This window comes from Theobroma cacao, chromosome 5, assembly GCF_000208745.1.
Source record: "Theobroma cacao cultivar B97-61/B2 chromosome 5, Criollo_cocoa_genome_V2, whole genome shotgun sequence".
Classification (NCBI taxonomy): domain Eukaryota; kingdom Viridiplantae; phylum Streptophyta; class Magnoliopsida; order Malvales; family Malvaceae; genus Theobroma; species Theobroma cacao.
The window spans coordinates 32,685,373-32,707,734 of record NC_030854.1 but is presented as its reverse complement, the minus strand read 5'-3'; the positions used below and the strand labels follow the sequence as shown (position 1 = coordinate 32,707,734).

Sequence of the window (22,362 nt, the reverse complement as noted above, 5' to 3'; positions counted from 1 at the left end):
TTGAAAAAAAATATGTAAATCATGCCTCTAGTGCAAGCCAACGTTCAGTAGCCAACAAAATTTTTATTTTTTTATTATAATATGTCGATATATCATATTAACGCCACGTGATATAAAGTGAAAAGTGATATTTTTATTAATAATAATTTGTCAGTTATTAATTATAAAAGTTAATTTGATTTAAAATAAAAATATAAAGATTTGATTGAATATAATAAAAAATAATAATTCAAGAATTTTTTCTTGTAAGGAATAATGGAAATCCATTGATAATGTGTGGAGATCTTTTGAAATTCTAAATAATAGACAGACATAACTATTTTTAAAAATAATAAAAGGTATAGAAAAGAAAAACTATTTTAGTAGAAAAATTGAGACCCTCCCAAAAAAAATTCCAATTTGATTATTTTTATTATATGACTAGTGTGATATTTTTTAAAAAAATATTAAATAGTCCAATAAAATAGCAGTTTAAATAATCCGAATAAAACACATTAAACCTTTACATATGAAGTTTGTTTTATTTATATATTATCATTATAATTATCTCTTTGCTTTTAAATTGGAATTATTTAAAACTTTCTAAAACAATAGGCTAATCATTTTGCTGGTGAATTGCTAGAAAGAAACGTCCTAACTTGCATCTCATAGAAAATAGTATGGCATCTTTCAATTTCCATGCACACAAAAAGATGAATGGTACACCAAATTGGTGAAGGTTTCTTTTTCCTTCTCTAGTAATGAAGTGAAACAAATTAGCCAACAAACAAACATCATGATTGGGTGTTCCAAAAAGAAATTATCATAATATTACCAAAATTGGTTTTCTTTCTTCAGCTTCCATCACTTTCCTTTTTCCCCGGATCTGAGTTCACAGTTGGAAGATTTCTCCGATACTGTTGGGATGTCAACCTCCTCTCCAGTGGTGTTTTCCGCTTGCTAACGACAAACCTATTCACCCCTTTCCTCATAGGCATTATCGACGGGAAATCTTCATCAGGGATCTGGCTAAGCTCTGAAATGTCCTTTATCTGGGCAACACGGCGAAACCACCTCTCTGCTTTGGCCTCCTCCGACATGTCCAATGGATCTGGTTCCTTCACCGCTGAACCTTCCAAACTCTTTCCACTCCAGGTGCTCCTAACATTCTGATCCCCAGATGGTTGAGGTGAACTTCCTGTCAAATTTGTCGTCCTTTTCCTGCTGTCATTAGTTGGGTTTCCACTACTCAAATTATCATTGTTACTCGTTTGGGGATTGATAGAATTCTGGTTTGAATATCCACTGGTCTGTGCCTTAGTTGCTGCATCTCTCCTTCTCTCATTTAAGTTCTCTCCAGAAAGTTTTGAGCTCCAGCTTTGAGTCTCTTGATTTACCTCTGCAACAGACACCTCAGATAACTTCTCAGAATTCTTCTCTGGTGTCACAGAGGTTGAAGTTTCACCAGTTACTTTTGCACTAGAATCTGTTCCCTCAGGCTGCTGCTTATCCTTGTTAGCAAAGTAGCCAGGTGGGAAGGGGACAAAGGGAACATAATTGGTATTGCCAGCTTGCTCCATTGCTGCTCGCCTCTTGTAAGTAGGAGAAGCCAAAGAATGGTCTTTCTTTCTGCTGACTACAAATCGATTCTCACCTTTGCGCATTGGCATGATATCAGGAAAGTCCTCATCAGGAATTGCATTGGCAAGATCCGTAACATTATGGAGCTCGGCAACCTTCTTAAACCATCTCTGAGATTTTTCAGCTTGTTCTAGCTCTTTATCGCTGCTCTCCTTCTCATTCATTATATTCTCAGAGAGTTGCTGACTTTCTAGAGACTTGCTCAACTCCTCACTCCTAGAAACAGCATCTGTTTGTCCAACTGTATTTGAAACACCAGACTGTTGGTCATTTGATACAGCCTTCTGACTCTCCTGTATCTTTGAAGATTCAGGTTTCTTAGCAAACATATCTGCTGGTAATGGCACATATGGAACATAATTAGAATTGGTTCCTCTAGGATTCCCATCCTGCATAGCAGTAGAAGTAGAAGTAGACACAGGATTTTCTGCTCCACCATTGATACTATCATCATTAGAACCAGAAGTGGTAGATGAACGACCAAGAATCTCATCTAAACTCCGGTTAACTTTTGCATCCAGTGTCTTATTTTCTCCCCCAGTTTGAAAATTGTTATGCTCTGGAATGCCATCATTATCCATGTTTCTTCGGTACTGAGCACTGGCCAACCTCCTCTCCAAAGGTGTTTTCCTTGTACTTACAACAAATCTATTAACACCTTTTCTCAAAGGCATGATTTCAGGAAAATCTTCATCGGCTATGGCACTGCTCATATCAGAAGTACTGTCAAGCTGAGAAACCTTACTAAACCATCGTTGTGCCTTCTCTTCATTGGCAGCTAATCTCCTATCGAGATCAGCCTTATTTGAGGAGTTCCCATTGCTGTATATCATACCCAGCCTGGAGTAGGTATTATCAAGAGAGATTTCTCCAGGACGCTTGCAATCACATCTTAAGCATACTTTATTCCTCCCATAATTAAAAAAATCACATCTGGTATAAAAGGAGTGAATAATTAAAATTCATTGTTTTAATAAGAGAGAGAGAACAGAAACAGAGTAAGAAAAGCAATGCTCACTGCGGGCACTCCCACTCTCCACCGGTCAATTGCCTCTTGGGCCGTGCTTCCTCACACTCAAGGCATTTCACATTTCTAGCAAAGTTCATGAAATTACACCTGTGCAAAGCAGGTAAGAATAAAATGCTATTAATCAGAGATAATGACACAAGTCCACAATGATTAAATGGAATGAAATTTCAATGTATGCCACAATTCAAGTATACCACACGGAAAATATGATGAACTGAGCACAGAAAAAGGGGAAAAAACTATAGACTACTTATTAAGATGATAGAAAATGGACGATTCTACCTTGGACAAACCCAGTCACCTCTTTTCATTTCAACATTCTGCCCAAAAGACCTCGGCATTTGTCCATTTCTATCTGGGAGTTGAGTATGTTCATATCCAGGATAGTTTGACACCGCAGAACTGTCACTCAATTTGGCCAACTCACCCAACAAATGTCGGACAGATGATTCAACAAGCTCTCTGTTATAGAGATTGCTTCTCTCTAGGGATGCAGTAACATTGCTTGCATAACTCAATAAATACCTCATCAAATCAACCATGTTTGCTTTATCAACATCCCTGACCTAAAAACTGAATAACACTTAGAAACAAAGAACATTAACTTGAACAATATATACTAGTTTTAAAACTGACCTGAACAGCATCAAAGAAGTAAAGATCTCTAAGTTCACTTTTATTTAATCTCAAAATGAATTTATTCAAAGAGTACATTTCCGGGAGGTCCTAAGATGCAGAAGTCAGCCCTTAGGAACTCTTTCACGTACACTAAACCCTTTATTTCTAGTTGAAAATTTTCTATTCCTCAACAGGTTTTTCCATCCCAAAAATAAAACATGTGCTCTAGCTTCCTGGTTATCAGCTTCTGGCTATAGTTACCGAATCTAGAGAGGATGTTAAAGTTTACAATATGCAGAGAGTTTAACACCAAATTACGCAACCTTACACAGCAATTAACAGCTAAAGTTTTAAACAAATGAAACAGCAAATACCACTTACATTGCTTTCGCCACTCGCAAGAAACAGAGTCAACCTCCTCACGGACTCCTCTCCGTCCTTGAACAAAAACGGGGTCCCATTTTGCACCACCACCTCAATTTCTTTCCTCGAAAGCAATCTGACCATAGAAAGAAATACAGAAAACTCTAAACAACGAGGAAAATCACATTAATTTAAACAAAATGATAATTTTGAAGTTTATTGTTTACCTTAAAATGTCTGTTCTATCATGTGCGAAACCCAAGCACGCATTGAGCACGCCTAGAAACTCCTCCGGGAACTCGGGAGCAGCCGACGCAAACTCGTTGTAAGTATGGGGGGAATTGAAGTAGCCGGCGGTTGAGAGGTTATCGAGGAGAGCGGAGAATTCGGGCCACGGATGGTGGGGTGGAGCCCGTAGGGAGGAGTTAGCTAAATTTGCGGGGGTGGATTGGGTGAGAAAATGGCGGGGGGAATGTTTGAGAAGGAGAAAAGATGAGTTTTTTCTGTTTTTAGTAGTGGGGGCCAAAGGGCAAGATGGAGAAAAGTAGTTGCGTTGGAAGGAGAGGAGGATGCGGTGGCGGGAGAGGCGGAGGAGAGAGGAAGGGGGGCGGTGGTGATGGAGGAAAGGGGAGGAGGGGGAAAGGAGCATTAGGAACCTGCTGCTGCTGCCCATTTTTTTATATTTTATTATTCACTAGTTTTCATTAGGGATGGTGGTGGTGGTGGTGGCACAGAACCGAAAACGGTGGCGGTGATCGGCCTAAAACCCTAGAGAGATAAATGGGATTTTACAGTGGTAGAGGGCGAGGGTACTATCTTCTGGCTTCTCTGGCTCTGAAGCCAACACTATTAAGATTTTTTCTTATGTTTGGAAATTAATTTTTTCTTTTTCTCTTTTTTTTGTGTCAGAAGAAAATCTCAGAAACCTTTTTTGAATATTAAAAAATGTATATCATAATTTAATCAATTAATTAGCATTATCATCTCCTATGCTTTTTCTCTTTTAAGACTTTTGTCCTCTTATTTATTTCTTATTTTTATTTGACTTTCATGAATATAAAAAAAATTGATTATAATGAATTTTATATTATTTTTTTAATTTCTTTTATAAATTGCTGATCCATTACTTTTAATAAAAAAAGTAAAAAAGCGTAAAAAAAAGTAATATCATAATATAAAAGAAAAAGAAACTTGGACATAAAAGAAAAGGAACAAATAAAATGTTACCAAGTGATATGAGCTTTAGATATTCTAAACTCAAATCATCACAACAGATATATATACTAAAAATTCCTTTATTTTGACATCATAAAACTATCAATTCTAATGTGATAAATCAATTAGATTGGATGTTTGGGCCAAATGAACAAGATCCATTACATTTACAGTACCAACCTAATTGAATTTTTACGGCCCAATAAAAAGATGGCATTAATGCCCAACAGGCCAAGTCTTACCAAATGGGCTTCTTTACTTAAGTTGTGCTCAACAGCACTACTTGGGCCGATCCTGGATCCAAAATAACAAAAGCCCAATTCATGCATTTTGCTCTTTACATGAATTTGTCTCATAAAAAGTTTTGGTACATTTGAGGCCAAGCATTTTATCTTGCTGGAGGAGACGTAAATGATAAGCCCGCTCAAATACAAACTCTCTTCCATCCCTTTCCTCACAATGTTGCCATGTTAGTCCAATAAAATTACCTTCAAATATCTCAAATTAGCATATATGATTATTATAGTAATGTTGATAAAGTGTAAATTTCACCAACATCACTTATGGTTTCTACCTTTTTCACATAACATTCTATGATTTTTTTTTTCTCAATTAGCTTCCTATGAATATGTTTTTTTTGTTCTCAATTAGCACCTTGTCGATAATTTTTTGTTTCCACAAGTTACCTAATAACATGATCAAAATACACTAAATTCAAACTTGGCCTATTTATTCACACTTAAAGATATTTTTGTATTTTTATTAGATAAAATTAACAACCTAACCTCTTGAAATTATCCACATGGTATTAATCCAAAAAAAAAAGAAGATATTCACGTGGTCCACATGGTATTAATTGAAAAAAAAAACATAAACAGTGTAAGTACAGTTTTCTCAAAAATTAATCAATTGGTATCAAAGACATTTGAAAGTTTCGTTCCAAGCTGACAATTCTTAATTAGAGATTGTAAATTCAGATAGTTGTTTCACATATTTTGATGGTGAAAAATGTGTCTACTTGCAATAGCCAAAGGCATCAAAGTATTCTTATTTACATTTGGAAAAGAAGCCAAACGCCTGACATTCTTTTTTATTCTTTAAAAAGTAAATAATCAAAGTAAAGCATGCGTCAAAGCTACTGTTAAGTTATTGTTTAATGTTTATGGCAATAATTTGATGTTGCTTGCAGAAAAAGTACCAATCAGACCCATAAATTCTTTGCCCTAGCCCATCTTAATGAATTAGGAAATTGACCTCTTTTCTCTTTTGTTGGTAAAAGTCCAATTGTGATTGAAGAAATTTAGGACTAAATGTCTTGTGGCCTGCGTCTAATTTTGTTTGCTTTTGGTGGGTTTTAGTCATTTAAAAGGAACTGTAAAAGTAATCATCATTTACTGGTGTAACAATGGTCTGTTAAAAAGGGTTTAGGAGTCAATGATGACTGCTTGGTTAATTAATTTACTATGAAAGTCATAAGTTAGATTAATTGAACCTATACTTATAGCTTCATTTTTAAACTACCGTTGGTATCACATAAACTAACTCCAAGTTGCATTGCCCTTCAAAATTTGTCAAGATCCATTCCCCTTAGTTACAAAAGACAATTAGAATGTGAACTTTGTGTGACTTTTTTTTTTAAATCACAGCAAGGAAAATGAGGAGATATTTACATTCTCTATTGAATGGGCAATCAATTGATGTGACTGTCTCAAGCCTTGACCATAAAAGCTTTTAACATGTTAGAAATTCAATGATAAGAGCTTAAAGAAACAAGTTGTGTATTATTCTTCTACTTTATTGCACCTAAATATTTGATTCAATATACACGTTAGAAAATCGATGTAAAAAGGGATTTAGAGGACGAATTTGTCAATAAAAATGAGCGAGTAAATACCAAAACTAGGCCTGGTTACAATTTCTGCACCAGAAAAACCTTGTCTGGGAAAATTGAAGCATAATGACTTTGGAGAATTTGTAATTTGAATTGCTAGACTTTTTGGACAAAGTCCAGATGTGGTACATTATTTGTCAAGATCCATTCCCTTACCTGCAAAGACAAAGACCTCAAGAGAGTGATATATACAGAAAGAAGATGAATCCAATTATAGCAATTTAACTGCTCCTGGAAAAAAAAAATTTTCTTTTGATTTGATAAACCCATTCATTATCAGAATGTTTTACACCATTTTGTCAAGATCCATTCCCCCGAATGCTAACAGACAACAAAATTAAGTATGTACTTTTATGACCTGTTGTAGTCATGGAGGAAAAATTGAAGAGATCAGAGGGTACAAAATCTGAACCAAGTTATCAATGTGTTCATTTAACTGCTCTGGGGAAGAAATTCTTTTTTTCTTTTTTTTCCTGTGGCAAAGGGTTGTTTTCTGAGGTTGATGTTTCTCTAACTGTGTACTACATTTGCTGGACATTTTTCCATCATCTTCAATTATTGCCTTGCCCTTGTTCAAGATCCATTCCCTTGGTTGCTAACTGACAAACTCATTGAGGATTTTGAAACCTGGTTATAATCACACTCGGAAGAAAAAAAAGAGAGGTTAACAAGATTTACATCATGTTATATTATGAATTTATTAGGTTAAAAAAAAAATAGTTCAAAGCATGCAAGAAAGTCAATGATCTTGATAGTGAAAGTTTCCAACTGTCTAAAACAAGTTCATTATAATCTTAATATTTAAAATTTTGCCTCCTTTCATTGTTCCTTTTAAGATATTGGCATCTGATTATGAGTTAGGTCATCGAAGTCATTAAAATATATACTTATCGCGATAATAAAATAAAAGAAATCAATACTTTTTTGAATGATATAAAGTCACTTTGATGTAATTTTTTTAATATAAAAATGAGAATTCAAATATGATATTTTAAAAAGAAGACACGTCGTACACTTTTGATCTAATTAAGTGTTTAATCGCATATTAACGTTAATCATTCTTAAAACTCAAAAATCATGCCTTGTTATGTAATTATCTGTTCTTACTTGATCATCATCAAATTTTCCTTCATACTCATACACCACCTTCCACTTAGAAATCCATTTAAAGGAAGGGAGAGGAGGAGGATATCTTTGTTCAAAATAGTGTCTCTTCAACAGAAGAAAATGTGTTAATTATGGAAGACGAGGGTTCTAGTTGTTTTGGGAAACTTGTCATTGGGTTTTGCTTCCCTTAAATTAAAAAGGTTCGTATATAAAGCTTCTTATCACTAAAGAACCTAACATAGTCAAATAAAGAAGCAAAAACAGTGATATCCCCCTCAAAGCAATTCCTTTAATTGTCAACAAAGGCTGCGGTTTCATCTTCTCTTTTGGCTACAACAGGGGACAACTCCAACTAATCTTCAGAAAGTGTCACAAACACTTAAGAAAAAAAAATGGCCGCCCCCTCACATCACTTTTTTTTATGGTAGTCCTAATTTGTTTGAGTGAAGTTGGGTTAGTTAAAATTTTTGGACCAATTAAATTTTTTTTGTCTTTTGAGTTAGGCCAAGGTTGCATTCAAGATCACAAAGAACAAGAAAGATTTCAGAAATCCTTGGTGAGTTGGGCGACATTCGCCCTTTTCTTTTATTTCATTTTGCAGGCTAAAATGATTTTTGCCCCTAGACTATATGTTTCACATTTAATTCGATTGGAACTTGAAAACATATAACATTTCATAAAGATAAGTCGCGGGTGTCCTTAACCAATATAAATTTTGAAAATGACTTTAACAGACAAATGCTCATAGTTGGCTTAATAATGATTGTCGCAATCAAAGCTTAAGATTTAGGAACTGAATTCCTTTCCTCCTCTTTCTGCCTTATCCATATATTAGATATGGAAATACCTTAGAGTTGCATATGGTGGTTATTAAGAGCTTTTATGCAATTAATTAATATGGTTTATGGGCCTAAAATAAGTCCATGGCTAGCCTTGGTTTATATTAAGCTTTTGGGTCCTGTGAAGATTTTTATATTTATGAGTTTAGATTGTAATACCACCAAAGCACCGATTTTTTATTTGAAACATCTACATTCTGATCCCATTTTTCTCCATTATTTTGTACTTTTATTTGTATGTAAGAATATGTATCTATCCAATACGAATTAATCTTCTCATTTATTATTAATCTCATTTCCTTCCTATTTGTCTTAAAATTTAAATATATAATTTTCAAGATAAAATTTCTAATTCCAACTGATTAAATTATTATTTTAATTACACTTAAATATTTAACTCATTAATTAATATTTAATTTAAACTTCAATATTGATCATAACAACTCCAACGCGACGTTTGTTACTCTTTTTAAAAAAATATATAAAAGGTTTGAGTTTTTACTCTTGATTGTAAGTGTCCATGGGGAAGGTTGAGTTGGATTAATTCCGATTGAGATCTTGATAACGTAAATTGAGATTTGAGTTCAACTCAACTCGATTCGTCTATTAAAGTGAAATTTATTATTAAAATATTTTAAAATTAAACATTTTTCTATTAACATAATAATGTTATTGAATCAGGTTCAAGATTAAAAATATCATGTCCACCACCTAGCCCCAGTCAAACTTGATAGGCAACCTGACGCAAATCAGACCTGAAAAGCAATTCGGTCCGTGGACACCTCTAACCTTGATCCTCTCTGTATCCTTTAAAAGAACTTCAGAATTGATGAATGAATTATGCGACTTTAGATCTGATATCTAGAGAGGCTAATAATTAACATCTTGAATAGAAAAAAAAAAACATGCGTAAATTAACCTACAGTCGGAAACTGTGGAAGTGCAAATCATCCCCACCCACATAGTGACATGAAGAAAAAGATACATGAACGAGGCAAAATAACGAATCGAGTCAACATGAAAAAAGAGAAAAAAGGGTTTAAATGTTGACTAATTGTACATTAACACATATTATTCCAACCCCACAAATTAACAAGATCAAATTGAGGTCTTGTATCACGTATATAGACAAATGCTATAAAAGGGGACCACTTAATTATCAATTGACGCATGTTAAATTTTCCAAAGTTTCCATGATAAGATGAAAAGTCGATCCATGTTGATTGATACATTCTTCCCAATGGGGACATGGAAAATGCGATTTATGATACCGATTAACAAGTAACTACCATGATAGTGACTGCTCTTGTTGGTGTAATCTCCTTTGTTACTGCCATCCAAATATATAATTTATTAATGGAATAATCAGCCGACAAATTAATTTCAAGGGTTTAAACTAGAGAGGGAGAGTATTAATTAATTTCATAGGCATATATAGAATGATGCTTAGTTAGGTCATATATATGGGTAACTCCGCCAACACATGGTGCTAAGAGTTCCATCATTTGGCTTCATGGGAAAATGCACATTATCTTATCAACATCTCCGACCTAAATTTGAATGATTGTCTATTAGCTAAGCTGATTCTTTTGTTTCTTTTAATTAAGGTAGTCTTGGAAATGCAGCAATTTTAATCAGAGGTTTGGGATGGAAAACAAAACAAAGGAGTTAAAAAACCAATATCTTGGTTGTTATCTTTAGGCCTAATTAACAACTATGAATACTGCAAATATGCATTGAAGTCAGCATCTGAATCTATCCATATGTAATTTGATTCTCTTTGCTTCTTATAGGAAAATTTGTTGTTTTTCTATAGGTTTATTAATTTATTAGGTGATTTTTTTTTTTTGTTTTGATCGGATTTGGCTCGAAATTTGGATCCATGTGATTTGTTTTTACCTAAGAATTAACTTTAACTATTATTTGATTAGGAAAGATATTCATGTTATCGAGATCGATTACTCCTATAATTTCTTTCTTAATTTTGATTGTTCGTCGCTCTTGCTTCCAAAGGATAACAGTCTGGTTATCCTCAGTTACCGGAGTACTTACTAAGCTTAGATTGTTCAACTCTGATTTATCTACCACCAAAGTGACACTTACAAAGCAATTGTCCCTCCAGATGTTTGAGATGACCAAAGGATTTAGATTTTTCTTTTTCTTGTTTAATTTTACCATTTACTAACTAATAATTCTATGAGCTCGAATATATTACCATTTAAATAATTACGAAATCTTGATATAATAATAACATTAATTTCAATTACATATAATAATACTAAAACATTTTTATGTTAGATTGATGATTATTATTTTTTGGTAAAAATTTATTAATTATAATTAAACTTGTACATAGTTATAATAATATCATGTCAAAGTTTAAAGTTATTAGGACGAAACAAACAACAAAAGGAAACTAAACTATTTAAGGTTCATAGCACATAGTCTATTTATTTCCAACTTTTCTTTCAATTGTCACACTAAAATGTACAAGAATATATATGTATAGGAAAATCACAGTATATATCCAATTAATAATTTGTCACCATCTATATTTGCCCATATTATATATAATATATATAAACACTTAACTTACGATCAAAATCCTAATTATTAATTAGCTACATTGACTATATATAATTTATTTTTATTTTTATTCATATAATATAAAAACGACATATTACATCTCAAATAAATTTTCTGTCTGTGCACGCATGTTTGCAAATATACGACGACGGAGGAAATAACAACCCACCTTCACGATGGAGACGACCTTGGATATGCCACATGAGATTTGTCTCATCAATGAGTGAACCAACGATGTCAAAACATATAACACATAATTTAAATATCGACTCTCTTTCACTATAGGTGTGGGTTTGGTTAACCCTACCGATTCCACCCAAAAAATTTTCCTAATGATTCAAAACACTTTTTGGCTTCTGGTCTCTTTAGGGTCAAAAACGTTATTGTCCAATGCATGCAACAAAACAAGGGTCAGCAATCAACCATAGAGAGGAAATTCTTTTGAAAAAAAAAGGAAAAAAAGAGGGAAAAGCTAGACAAAAGAATATATGGTGGGACACAAAATTAAGATTGTGACTCACAAAAAACTTTGCTAACGGCATAAGAGTATTAAATTATGATTGAAGTCATTTTCCTTTCTCGTTAATTTGTTCTTTTTCCATTTTGTTTTATCATAACCTTGTATTATAAGTTCTTAGAACAAAGTTAATTATTAGGTTTAGTCAAATTATCATTTAGGATTCGAGACATGGAGTAGTCATCGTGTTTAGCTTTGTTAACTAAGATAATGTTTGTTAGTTATATGTTACATAAGTTAATGACAATATCAATGAAATTAATTTGTATACGAGGATTATTTTTTTTTTTTTGTCGATATTCGTATGGTTAAGAAAAAGTAATAATATTAAGGTAAAACCAAGACCAAGTAACATTGTTGCACAACTATGGAGGCTTTTAACATTGCTTGTTTAATCATATACATAACTTTTAACCGTACAATCTCTTCCTCAGTGGACGAGAGATTGCTCGCTGGAACAACAGTCACTTCGGAGACAAACCCAAAGCCCTCCCACCTTCAATGATGCACATACTAAAATGATTTTTTTTGCCCTTGTTTGATTGAAAAGTTTGTTGTTATAGGCAAGTCTTATCACCCAATATTCCTTTTAGAAAAGGGTCAATCAAATAAAGTTGTAAAACTACAGGCGATGCTTTTCTCAGCTCCTCTTTCAACAAAGGCTGCATTTTATGTCCTGTTGTGCTTCAAAAAAGAAGCAAGACCTAACTAAAAATACCAAGTGTCATCTCATCATAAAATTTTCCTTGGATTGTTACACCCAAAAAACCCACGTTTTTTGTTCTGATTATTAATGGTGATGTTCACTATATTGTTTTCTTGTTTATTTGATGTATCAATGTTCTAACACAATCTCCAATCCATCGGCTACTGTCTCCATTGATGTTTCTCCTTTGTTTTAGTTGGAGTTTTTTTATTAGATTGCCAATCTTAGGTGATTTTCTTGCCGACAGTTTGAGAGTTTCAATTAAACCCACTTGAATCATACCACTTAGGCTTAGTTGGTGCTAATTAAAAATGGAGCCAAATTGATCTCCTCTTGAAGCTGGTAGAATCAATGAATTTGATACAAATTCTTGCACTTGGAAATACGTTTCACATAAAAAAAAAATTAAGATTCATCTTTTTTTGAAATATATAAATTCAAACCTTAAGCCTTGATTCTCTTAAAATATAAATTAAAATTGATAAATTATTTTTGTATTATTATAATTTTCATCCGTCATCACTCTCGATAATTAATTACTCTAAAATTAAAATTTAAACCTAATATTTTAAAAAAACTTTTGATTTATTAAAAAATTTAATTAATTTTTTTATTCTTACATTGAATCAAATTATTATTATATTTTTATTTCGAATCAAATAAGTTTTCATGATTAATCATTGATTAATTATTATTAATAAAAATATTATTTATTGTTATATACTTATATAATATTGACATGATATTGATATAAAAAATAAAAAAATTGATATAACTATATATTTATATCACATCAGTATATCATGTTACATTCAATATGATATATCAACGTGTCATATAAGTAGTACGTGACATAAAATAATAAATAATATTTTGATTAATAATAAATAATAAATAATTAATTATAAAAATTTATTTAATTAAAAATAAAAATATAAAAAATTGATTGAACATAATAAACAAATAACTTCTTTAAATTACTTAAAGGGTAAAAAACAATTGTTTGTATTTAAGAAAAAAAAAACAATTGCTGTAACTTTTACTCTTTTCACCATAGGGGTAATTCAGTCTTTTTAATTAAGCACCAGGAGAGATGGGGCCAGCGAGTCCAAATCCTAGTTAAGGTCTCTGCCAGCTTTTGCTCACCAAAAAATCGTTACTACGGGTTTCTCTCTTCCCTTTGCAACGACAACGTCCACATCGACCGTACACGTGTTCGACGAAGATGGAGCCGCACGTGTAACAGACTTTGGAATCGTTTCGTCATCGAAGCCCCTCGTAAAACTCCAAAATTTCAAAACGGTTTCCACAAAGGGACAAAATCCATGCACGAGCCCAAGCCACTCACGCCAACAACACACAAAGTAACTCAAAGCAACTTTGAGCACAATGACAAAACATTTTGACAAAAGCAACTCTCTTTTTACGTTACAAATAAATAAATACAATACACCATTAATTATTTTATTTAGTTTTATTTTTTAAAATAATATATATATATATATATATATATANTTTTTAAATTAATATATATATATATATATATATATATAGCATATAAATGAAAATAATATTGGTTGACAAGAGTTAAACGTGTGTATTGTAACTGTTCAATCCACTGCTTTTTCGTCTAACACATTAATGTGCACGAGAGTAACGTACGTGTGTTTATGTTCAGGTTTTCAATTACATAATCATAATTCTATGATTGCTTCTTTTTTTTATTTATTTATTTATACCATGAAACTAATAGATTTTAATTGGATAAAATTGAAGATTGAGTTAGGTAATTTTATCAAATCATTAAAGACTATTCCACATTCTACAAAATGATTATTCTGTAAATCAAATAAAATATAAGATGGTAATAAAGAATTTCATTTTTTTCAAACAAACATGACATGCAGAGATAGAAAAAAAATAAATAAATGAGAATAGTTATTGAGTATGGTCGTTGACTTACTGCTCAGTTTAAATGGTTACATCATAAAGTCGATAATTATATAATAATATTTTTTTTATAAAAATATTTTAATTTTAGAGGTTGTGATATATTCCTTGAAATAATAGAGTAAGTTGTTGAAACAGAAACAGAGTTTGCTCTTCTACTCACGCGTGTGCACATTGCGATACATGTAACGTACAGTAACGTACCCAGGAGGCCCTATTATTTTATGAGTGGTTGCTTTTTTTGAGCATTGGGGCTTGGTTTTATGTGGGATAGGGGGGGTTGGTTCCTTTCCCTGCCTTCTGTTACTGAGATTCGGGGCAATGAAAACGAGATCTTTCTTTCACTCACTTTATCTTTTCTGATTTGAACTTTTCTTTGTATCAGACCCCTGCTTTCCCTTTGTTTTATTTTTTATTTTTTTATTTTTGGGTTTTCTTATATATTTTCTTCTTTCACTTAAAAAATGAAAAAATAAATAAATAAAAGGAGCTGTGGGTGCGGGTGTATATATAGTTCATCTCCATGTTCCCTGAGATTGTAATCATGAGTTGTGGGCCGTCCATTGTACAGAAGTCATTATATAAGTTAGCAAGTTATTAGTATTTTGCTTTATATATATATATAAAGAATTTTAATTATAAATAACAAAAAAAATATTGAGTAGTTAAGTGCTGTAATAAATATATAATCATTTATGTCACTTGGACTAAAGTACATAAGAAAAAAGAGCTGCAGGGTTTAGTTCCCTAATTCCCCTTCCACTCCAGAAAGCAAAACTTAACGTGAGCAATTGGTATAATGGCCTCACATATGATATATTGTACTTGCAAGTTTGGGTTATCTTTCCCTTTCCTTCTCTTTGGCCTCACAGCATAGCATGAAGAATTTTGCTAAATAAGGAAAAAGATGAGATTTGCGTGTGATCGAGAGTGATGATGATGATGAATAAAAAAAAAAAAAGAGAGGAAAATTTATATTTGTTGGCAGGGAATAATGTTATTAGTATTAGTAGCTCCTAGTATTTATTTGGTTTTGCTGTCTCCCCTAAGACCCCGCAATGATCTCTTCCACAGTCAAACAAGCAAAAAAAACCCATCATTACTTTTGAACAACAGAACAAAGTCTCTCTAATACGTTACAACCTAATTGGCACAGGCATTTTTCTTGTGACAGAGGTTCCTCATGCATGCATGATAAGTGTGATAGCTTTCTCCATTTAGAACAAAGATTATTAACTCCACTACTTTACTAGCTACTTGTTTTAGTTAGTCTTGGTTTTTCAACTTTTGCTTTCTGGATACTAATTAGGGTCATTGCAATTTAGGTTTCATACAATTATTATACTCATTTAATAAATTAAAATAGGGGGGCATAACTTGTTTTGGGTACTTTAATTTCTATTATTTTGATTTAAATCATAGGGACTTTAATTATATTCTTGTAAAGGAAGGCAATGTGTATTAATTAACTCAATTTACATATCCTCCTAGATCATTAATTTTGCCTCCTAATTCATGTTAGTTTCCCACCACACCCTTTGCCCTGATTCCCCACTTTGTATTTAGTCCCAACTTTGATAGTGGAAACTTATTCATTATTAATTTTTCTAATTAATAAATCATACCACATAATTATATATGTTCCTTTCTTGACCTATATATATGAATCATGAATGCAACTATCCATGTTACAAATAGTAAATCCACTAATAATTTTCTCCAAAGAAGAAAATGGTTTTTAGGTCTAGATGCATTTCAATTGGCATGCGTACTATAACTTGATCTCATGACCGATGGTCACCATCGTCTTTAATTTGCTCTCCTCATCCTTTTCCCTTTGCCACCCAACTTTTCTACCTCATGCTAACCATTCACACCAGACACATTGCAAGTTGAATTTGAATCTCCTCTGCAAATTTAATGGGTTACACTTTATCCATTAATGGAAATAAAAAAGAGGGAGAAGGAAATTGCATAGTTTAAGAAAAGAATAATAACATTGTTCAAACCATCTTAGTTAGTCAGTCATAGTACATGTGTCATGCATGTATATGCATGATTTCAATGTTTGTTTATTAATCAGATCAAAGCCAATATATGGGCAAAATAATCATTCAGTAAATATAAACTACTCAACTTTTTAATGGAAAATATATAATATTTATGAAAGCATAAAAGTGGGACAATGATTTCAATAGTCAAAAAGATTCAAAAGATAAAAGAATATAATAACTGTTAATCTTTTATAGGTTAGCTAACGGAACATTGCCTGAGAAAAAGTATACAAATTATAATTAAAGTCACCTAAAAATCAATCAAAAAGCCAAAAAAGAAAAGGGGAAGTTGAATGACTCACCCCACCTAAAAAGAAAGTAACAAGTTTTTATATGTTTATTTTTCAATAAAATGATAAAAGAAAAAAAAAGAGCTACATTAATTAATCTATTTGATTCCCCCTAAAGAATACGATTTGATTGTGGAACACCAGTCAAGCACTTGGTTTTATTATTAACAATCATATTATCTTCATGTTTATTTGAGTAATAAGTTTTATAATATATATATATTTTCAAGTTTGGTGGTGGGTCTAAGTGGTGGGAATCATTAAAAATTTTTCTGAATGTTGTAGGGTTTTGCACCAATCTGTGACATGTATTGCCACTTGGTTTTGTTGCTTACGAGTTTCATTGCCTTTTCATGTGCATGCAAAGCTTCCATCTCGTAAATGAGGAACAAAGGAAACAAGTGTTTTTGTGTATGGCTTTTGTTTTGCCCCATTAAGATTTATCATACTTTACAAAGGCAAATAAGAAAATCCAAGTATATATATCAACTAAAAAGCATGGCTGTCAATCTACTCAAGTACATCATTTTAGAAAGAAGAGAAAATCTAAAGTTGTGACTCTAAATGAACTCAAAATTGGCTTTTGAGTGGGTAAGAGGCTTTTACATGTATAATTGTACTCTAACTAATAGAAACCATAATATACAAATTTTTAGGAATCAAACCCTAATTTTACATCTAAATTATCTTATGAAAAGTACATCTTTATTTTTTTTCTTTTTAGTATATTTAAGAAATTAATGCACATATTCGTATAGTATTCGATTAATGTTAATTTTTTACTTGTATTGACTCAAAACGAAATACAATATTAAAATTGAACCAATTGAAGATGAGTTGCGAACATTGACCTTCGACTAGTAATTAGTATAAATTTAGCAAGGGTGGCTAATTGTTGCCTACAAAAACATCATTTTCCATTTGATGTCATTGTCCATTTCCTAATCATGCCATGAATGCTTAACCATTAATTAGTTTTTTTTAGTTGAACAAAAGAAAAATGTGTGTGTGGGTGAACACATTTATGGAAAAACATAACACAAAACAAGGGAAATTAAAGATTAATCCACTCTTAATTAAGTTTTCCAAAGAGGCACTTGGATCCAGGATAGTACCTTGTTGGAGTGGACAAAACTATGTCTGTGTTGGGAAGCTCATCCCCACCACCCCTATAGGCCATATCGTCATTATTTTAAGGGAATAACATGCTCCAAATTGATGAAGGAAAAATGTTAGCAAAAAGAGACACAAGTTGATATTAAAATTTATAATTTGATATTAAAATTTAAATTCAGATTATTAAAAAACAAAATAATTAAATTTATTAGACAGAAAAGATTACAGTTGTTTCCCTACATGAACAATTATAAGCAAACCTTATGGTCATCAATTGGTTACAACTTTATTTATTGAACTATCAATACAATACATAATTGAAGATAGGGGATGGTAAGAGGAAAAGAAGTAAATAAGATAGGGGAAATATAGGACAGGTGGTGGGGATGAATGATGGTAAGGACTCTGTAAACCTTTCGTTTTTCCATATTTATGTTTGTTTTTTAATTTTTTTTTCCTTGGAGAAAAGCAAAAGGGTTTGAGAAAGAGACAAGCAGATTCTGGTTTTGGTCCAAAGCCCGATGAGAAAGCGAAAGTGAGGCACAGCCAACATCAATACCAACACCCCCACCCCAACCAACACATCCAAAAACCAAAAAAGCATATGTTTTTGAAGAGAGACACACTCACCCACAACCCACACGAGCGGTTCTCGAGTTGCATGCAAAGCCACAGACTGTTTTTTTTTTTTCTTTTAATTTTATTTTTTAATTCTATTTTTTCATTTCTTTAAATCAGTCTCCTCTCCCCTTCTGACCTGACCCTGAGGCCCTGCCCCTGACCTCATTTTGCTGTGCTTTTTTCTTTAATACTAAGAAGAGAGCCAGGAAGAGAAAAGAAAAGTGCAAGAATCGTGTGGGTTCTGCTCTTCTTTTTGTTTTATTTTTGCTATGCAAAGTTGCTTACTTTGCTTCTCTCTTTCTCTCAAGCAGTGAAAAAAACTAAAAGGCCACCCCTTTTAAACCTTCTTGTTTCCTTTGATTCTTCTCTACCCCACACATTTGCTTAACAAGAGACCAACTCCTCTCAACTCTCAACTCTCAACTCTCCCTCCCATTTTTTTTTCTCTTTTCTTTCCTCTCCTTTCCTTCTTCCCAAACATTCCCTTCAAATGGTTGAGATAGATAGCTAGCTAGCTTCTTTCTTCTTTGATCATCAGTTTCCTTCTTTTCTTGGCCATCTAACAGATTTTTTTGTTCCTTTAAGTTTTCTTGGTTTTCTTTTCTGGTTTACCCTTTTTTTTTTTTTAAAACAATGAGTCTACAAAATCTGAATAATGATTTTAACTGCTATACTGGGGTGGTACAAGAGATGAACTTTTTAACTCCTGCTCCTGCTACTTTTTCTCACCCTATGGAGAGTGATACAAGAAACTCTGAAATGGGGTTTCAGATTTCAAGCTGTTTGATGGAACAAAGCAATAAATGTTTGAGCTTTGAGCCATTAGAAAGCAGGGGAACAAAGAGAGCTGCTGCTTGTGATGGAAACGATGGGTTTTTGGGTGTTGCAAGAAAGGGACTTTCTTTGATTTTAGGTGGTGACGATGAAAGTAATAAGAGCTCTCGTGGTGCTGGAGGTAGCAAAAATGGACACACTAAGGTTTGTGCTAGAGGTCATTGGAGACCAGCTGAAGATGCTAAGCTGAAGGAACTTGTAGCTCAATATGGACCTCAAAATTGGAACTTGATAGCTGAACATCTTGAAGGAAGATCAGGTAACAACTCAAGAATTATCAACATTTTATGAAGCCTTTTTGTTTTTTTTTTGTTTTTGGATTGATCTTCACTAGAAAAAGAGAAAGTTTTATATTTTTTCTTATAACATTTTTAAGGGAAGATCTTAACAATGCTTTAAATCTGATAGGTTAAATCAAATATAGGTTAAATCAAATAATGTTCCATTTTTTCCATCCTTAGTTTTGTAAAGGGTTTATCTTTTTGCTAATTGGGCGCTTTTTTTTTTTTTGGTATGATTGGCAGGGAAGAGTTGTAGATTAAGATGGTTTAACCAGCTAGATCCAAGGATTAACAGGAGAGCTTTTAGCGAGGAAGAAGAGACTAGGCTTTTAGCTGCACATAGCCTGTATGGAAACAAATGGGCAATGATTGCTAGACTGTTTCCTGGCAGGACTGATAATGCAGTGAAGAACCATTGGCATGTGATCATGGCTAGGAAACATAGAGAGCAGTCAAGCATTTACAGAAGGAGAAAGCCTTCTTCTGCCTCCCAGGCCCTCCCTAAAGGATTGGATGTGACTGTTCAAAACAATGCTTGCAGTGATCAATCAACCATTTCCAGCAACATAGATGAATCTGCCTCTACTTGCACTGATCTATCCCTCACTCCCTCGTCAACTAAAGTAGCCCCAGGATTTTTCAGCAGTTTTAGTCCACTTCACCAAATGGGTATGTTTATTTTTCCTATTTTTTACCTACAGTTGTAATGATCATTGGCTTTTTAATTGTACAGTGCTTATATATATTTTTCATGGTGGGTTGATTGTATTTTATCTTAACCTTACAACAATATATTAAATGTTTGTGTAATTTTGTGTTTTGCAGGTTCATCAGTGGAAAAAGTTGTGACCAGGGGAAATGGGGATTTTGACAAGTTTTATGGCACTAGCAATGTATTTTACCAACAAGGACCAATGGGAGTGGTTATGGGTGTGGACCAGCCTGGTCACTCATCAGATTCAAATTCAGAAGTTTCAGCAGCTGAGTCAGTGGGCACAAATAGGACCAACCACTCCATTTCTGGGGAAAGTGAAAATGGAAATGAGAAGATCAACATGCCCTTCATTGATTTCCTCGGAGTAGGAGCTTCTTAAAGACTATGGGGGTTTTTTGTTTTTGGTAAAACTGAAGAGATCCAGCTGGAAACAGAGGAAAAAAGAGCAAAATTAGCCAGTTGAAAGCTCCACCCAATGGGCAAAAATGTGAGCTTCTGCAGTAGGTCTCATCACCTCTATAGTCTTGTATGTACAGTTTAGTTCCATAAATGGTAAAAGAAAGAGAAAACTATAGCTAAGAAAAAGTAAAAAAAAAAAAAATGGAGGAGAGAAAGAGAGAGTTCTAAGCAGTAATGAGTTTAACAATATAATAAAGAAATCTAAACTTTTAGTTTTGGACTTATGCAAGTCAGCAGCAGCTAGCGGGCCTTTGTTATTCTCTCTTGTGATGTTAGGGCATTTTGTTTCTTTCTGAACAATGAAGCAAAAGCCAAAGTTTCCTCTTCACCTCATGCGTATATAACTCCCTAACTCAATTGAATGAATCTGCCCATCTTTCATGACTTTTCATAACTATTGTTGTCTATAATTTGATTTGTCGATGACGATTACCATGTTTCACACGCTCCCAGCAAGTGCCATGAATTTTCTTTCCTTTTCCTTCCTCTCCCCTTTGGCCAATCGATTTCCTGTTTGAGATGTGTTCAATCCAGGACCACTACTGATGAAATATCCGCAAACTTTCATGGCTGCCAAAAAGGCCTACCTCAAGTGGGGTCTACAAATCTTTCATGAGTCTCCAATGTTTCCATGATTTAATCTTCATGGTTGTTATATTGTCAATACTAAGAATGTTTATGTAACAATTTTATAAAGTTTGAATACCGTAATCGTATCTATAATTAATTTGAAATACGTGGTTAGGGAATACCAAATGTTTTTCATGGTTTGTTAGACTCAGCTTCTTTTTTTTTTTTTTGTGGCTCCAAACATGGCCGTTATGTAGTCAATTATAAGATTGTTACATAATCTTTTAAAGATTGAATACATTAATGCATTGATTCTAGACAAGATACTTGGCCGACGCAATAAGCTTAATTTATAGTTCTTTATGGTTTCTATCTAATCCATTATGAAAACCATTATCACATCAATAGTAAGTAGAGACAATTTGAAGGAGATAATAACTTATTTGGCTCACATGATAAATTATATTTCTAAAACGAAAAAAAAAAAAGTGGTTTAAGGAGAGATAAATTCATAATATCATTGATGTTCATTTTTTATGTACATTCATTAAGGAGTCGAATCACTTTATTTTCAGATTAAATAGTATAACTTAATTATGAAGAAAAAAAATAGGATTAACTGAATTCTACCTCTTGTTTATGCAAAGCAAAATTCAGCATATGGAGTAGCATATTTTGGGAGACGTTTATAATATAAAAAAGACAGAAAAACAGAGCCATATTTTAGCATTGAGCAAAACTTAAACCCTTTTTACTAGTGATTTGATGTGAAGTAGAGAATTGGATGACAGTCTGGACCTTGGGCTTAGGACCTTTTGGGTCTGGATATGCACATTTTTATAAATGGGTTGATTTTTGAGGCAAAAGTGAAGAACTAATGAGAAAATACTTGAAAATAGGCCCCAATTAATAAAAAAAGAGAACTAATAGACCATGGGCCTTACCCGAGTGGGCTCTCGCTTAGCAAGGCCCTGCCACAG

At 32.9% G+C, this 22,362-nt stretch overlaps 2 protein-coding genes across 2 annotated transcripts; one reads left to right on the top strand and one right to left on the bottom strand.

Annotated features, from left to right (window-relative positions):
* Positions 620 to 4,484, bottom strand: LOC108662303 (zinc finger protein VAR3, chloroplastic). Its single transcript, XM_018121953.1, has 5 exons — positions 3,859 to 4,484; positions 3,650 to 3,767; positions 2,933 to 3,216; positions 2,639 to 2,737; positions 620 to 2,553 (listed from the first exon to the last, which is right to left on the bottom strand). The coding sequence occupies exons 1-5, from the start codon at positions 4,302 to 4,304 to the stop codon at positions 834 to 836; spliced, it is 2,667 nt and encodes an 888-aa protein (XP_017977442.1). The 5' UTR covers positions 4,305 to 4,484; the 3' UTR covers positions 620 to 833.
* LOC108661853 (transcription factor MYB29-like) lies at positions 19,133 to 21,140 on the top strand. Its single transcript, XM_018120543.1, has 3 exons — positions 19,133 to 19,616; positions 19,882 to 20,307; positions 20,464 to 21,140. Exons 1-3 carry the CDS (start codon positions 19,157 to 19,159, stop codon positions 20,730 to 20,732), a joined length of 1,155 nt encoding a protein of 384 aa, XP_017976032.1. The 5' UTR covers positions 19,133 to 19,156; the 3' UTR covers positions 20,733 to 21,140.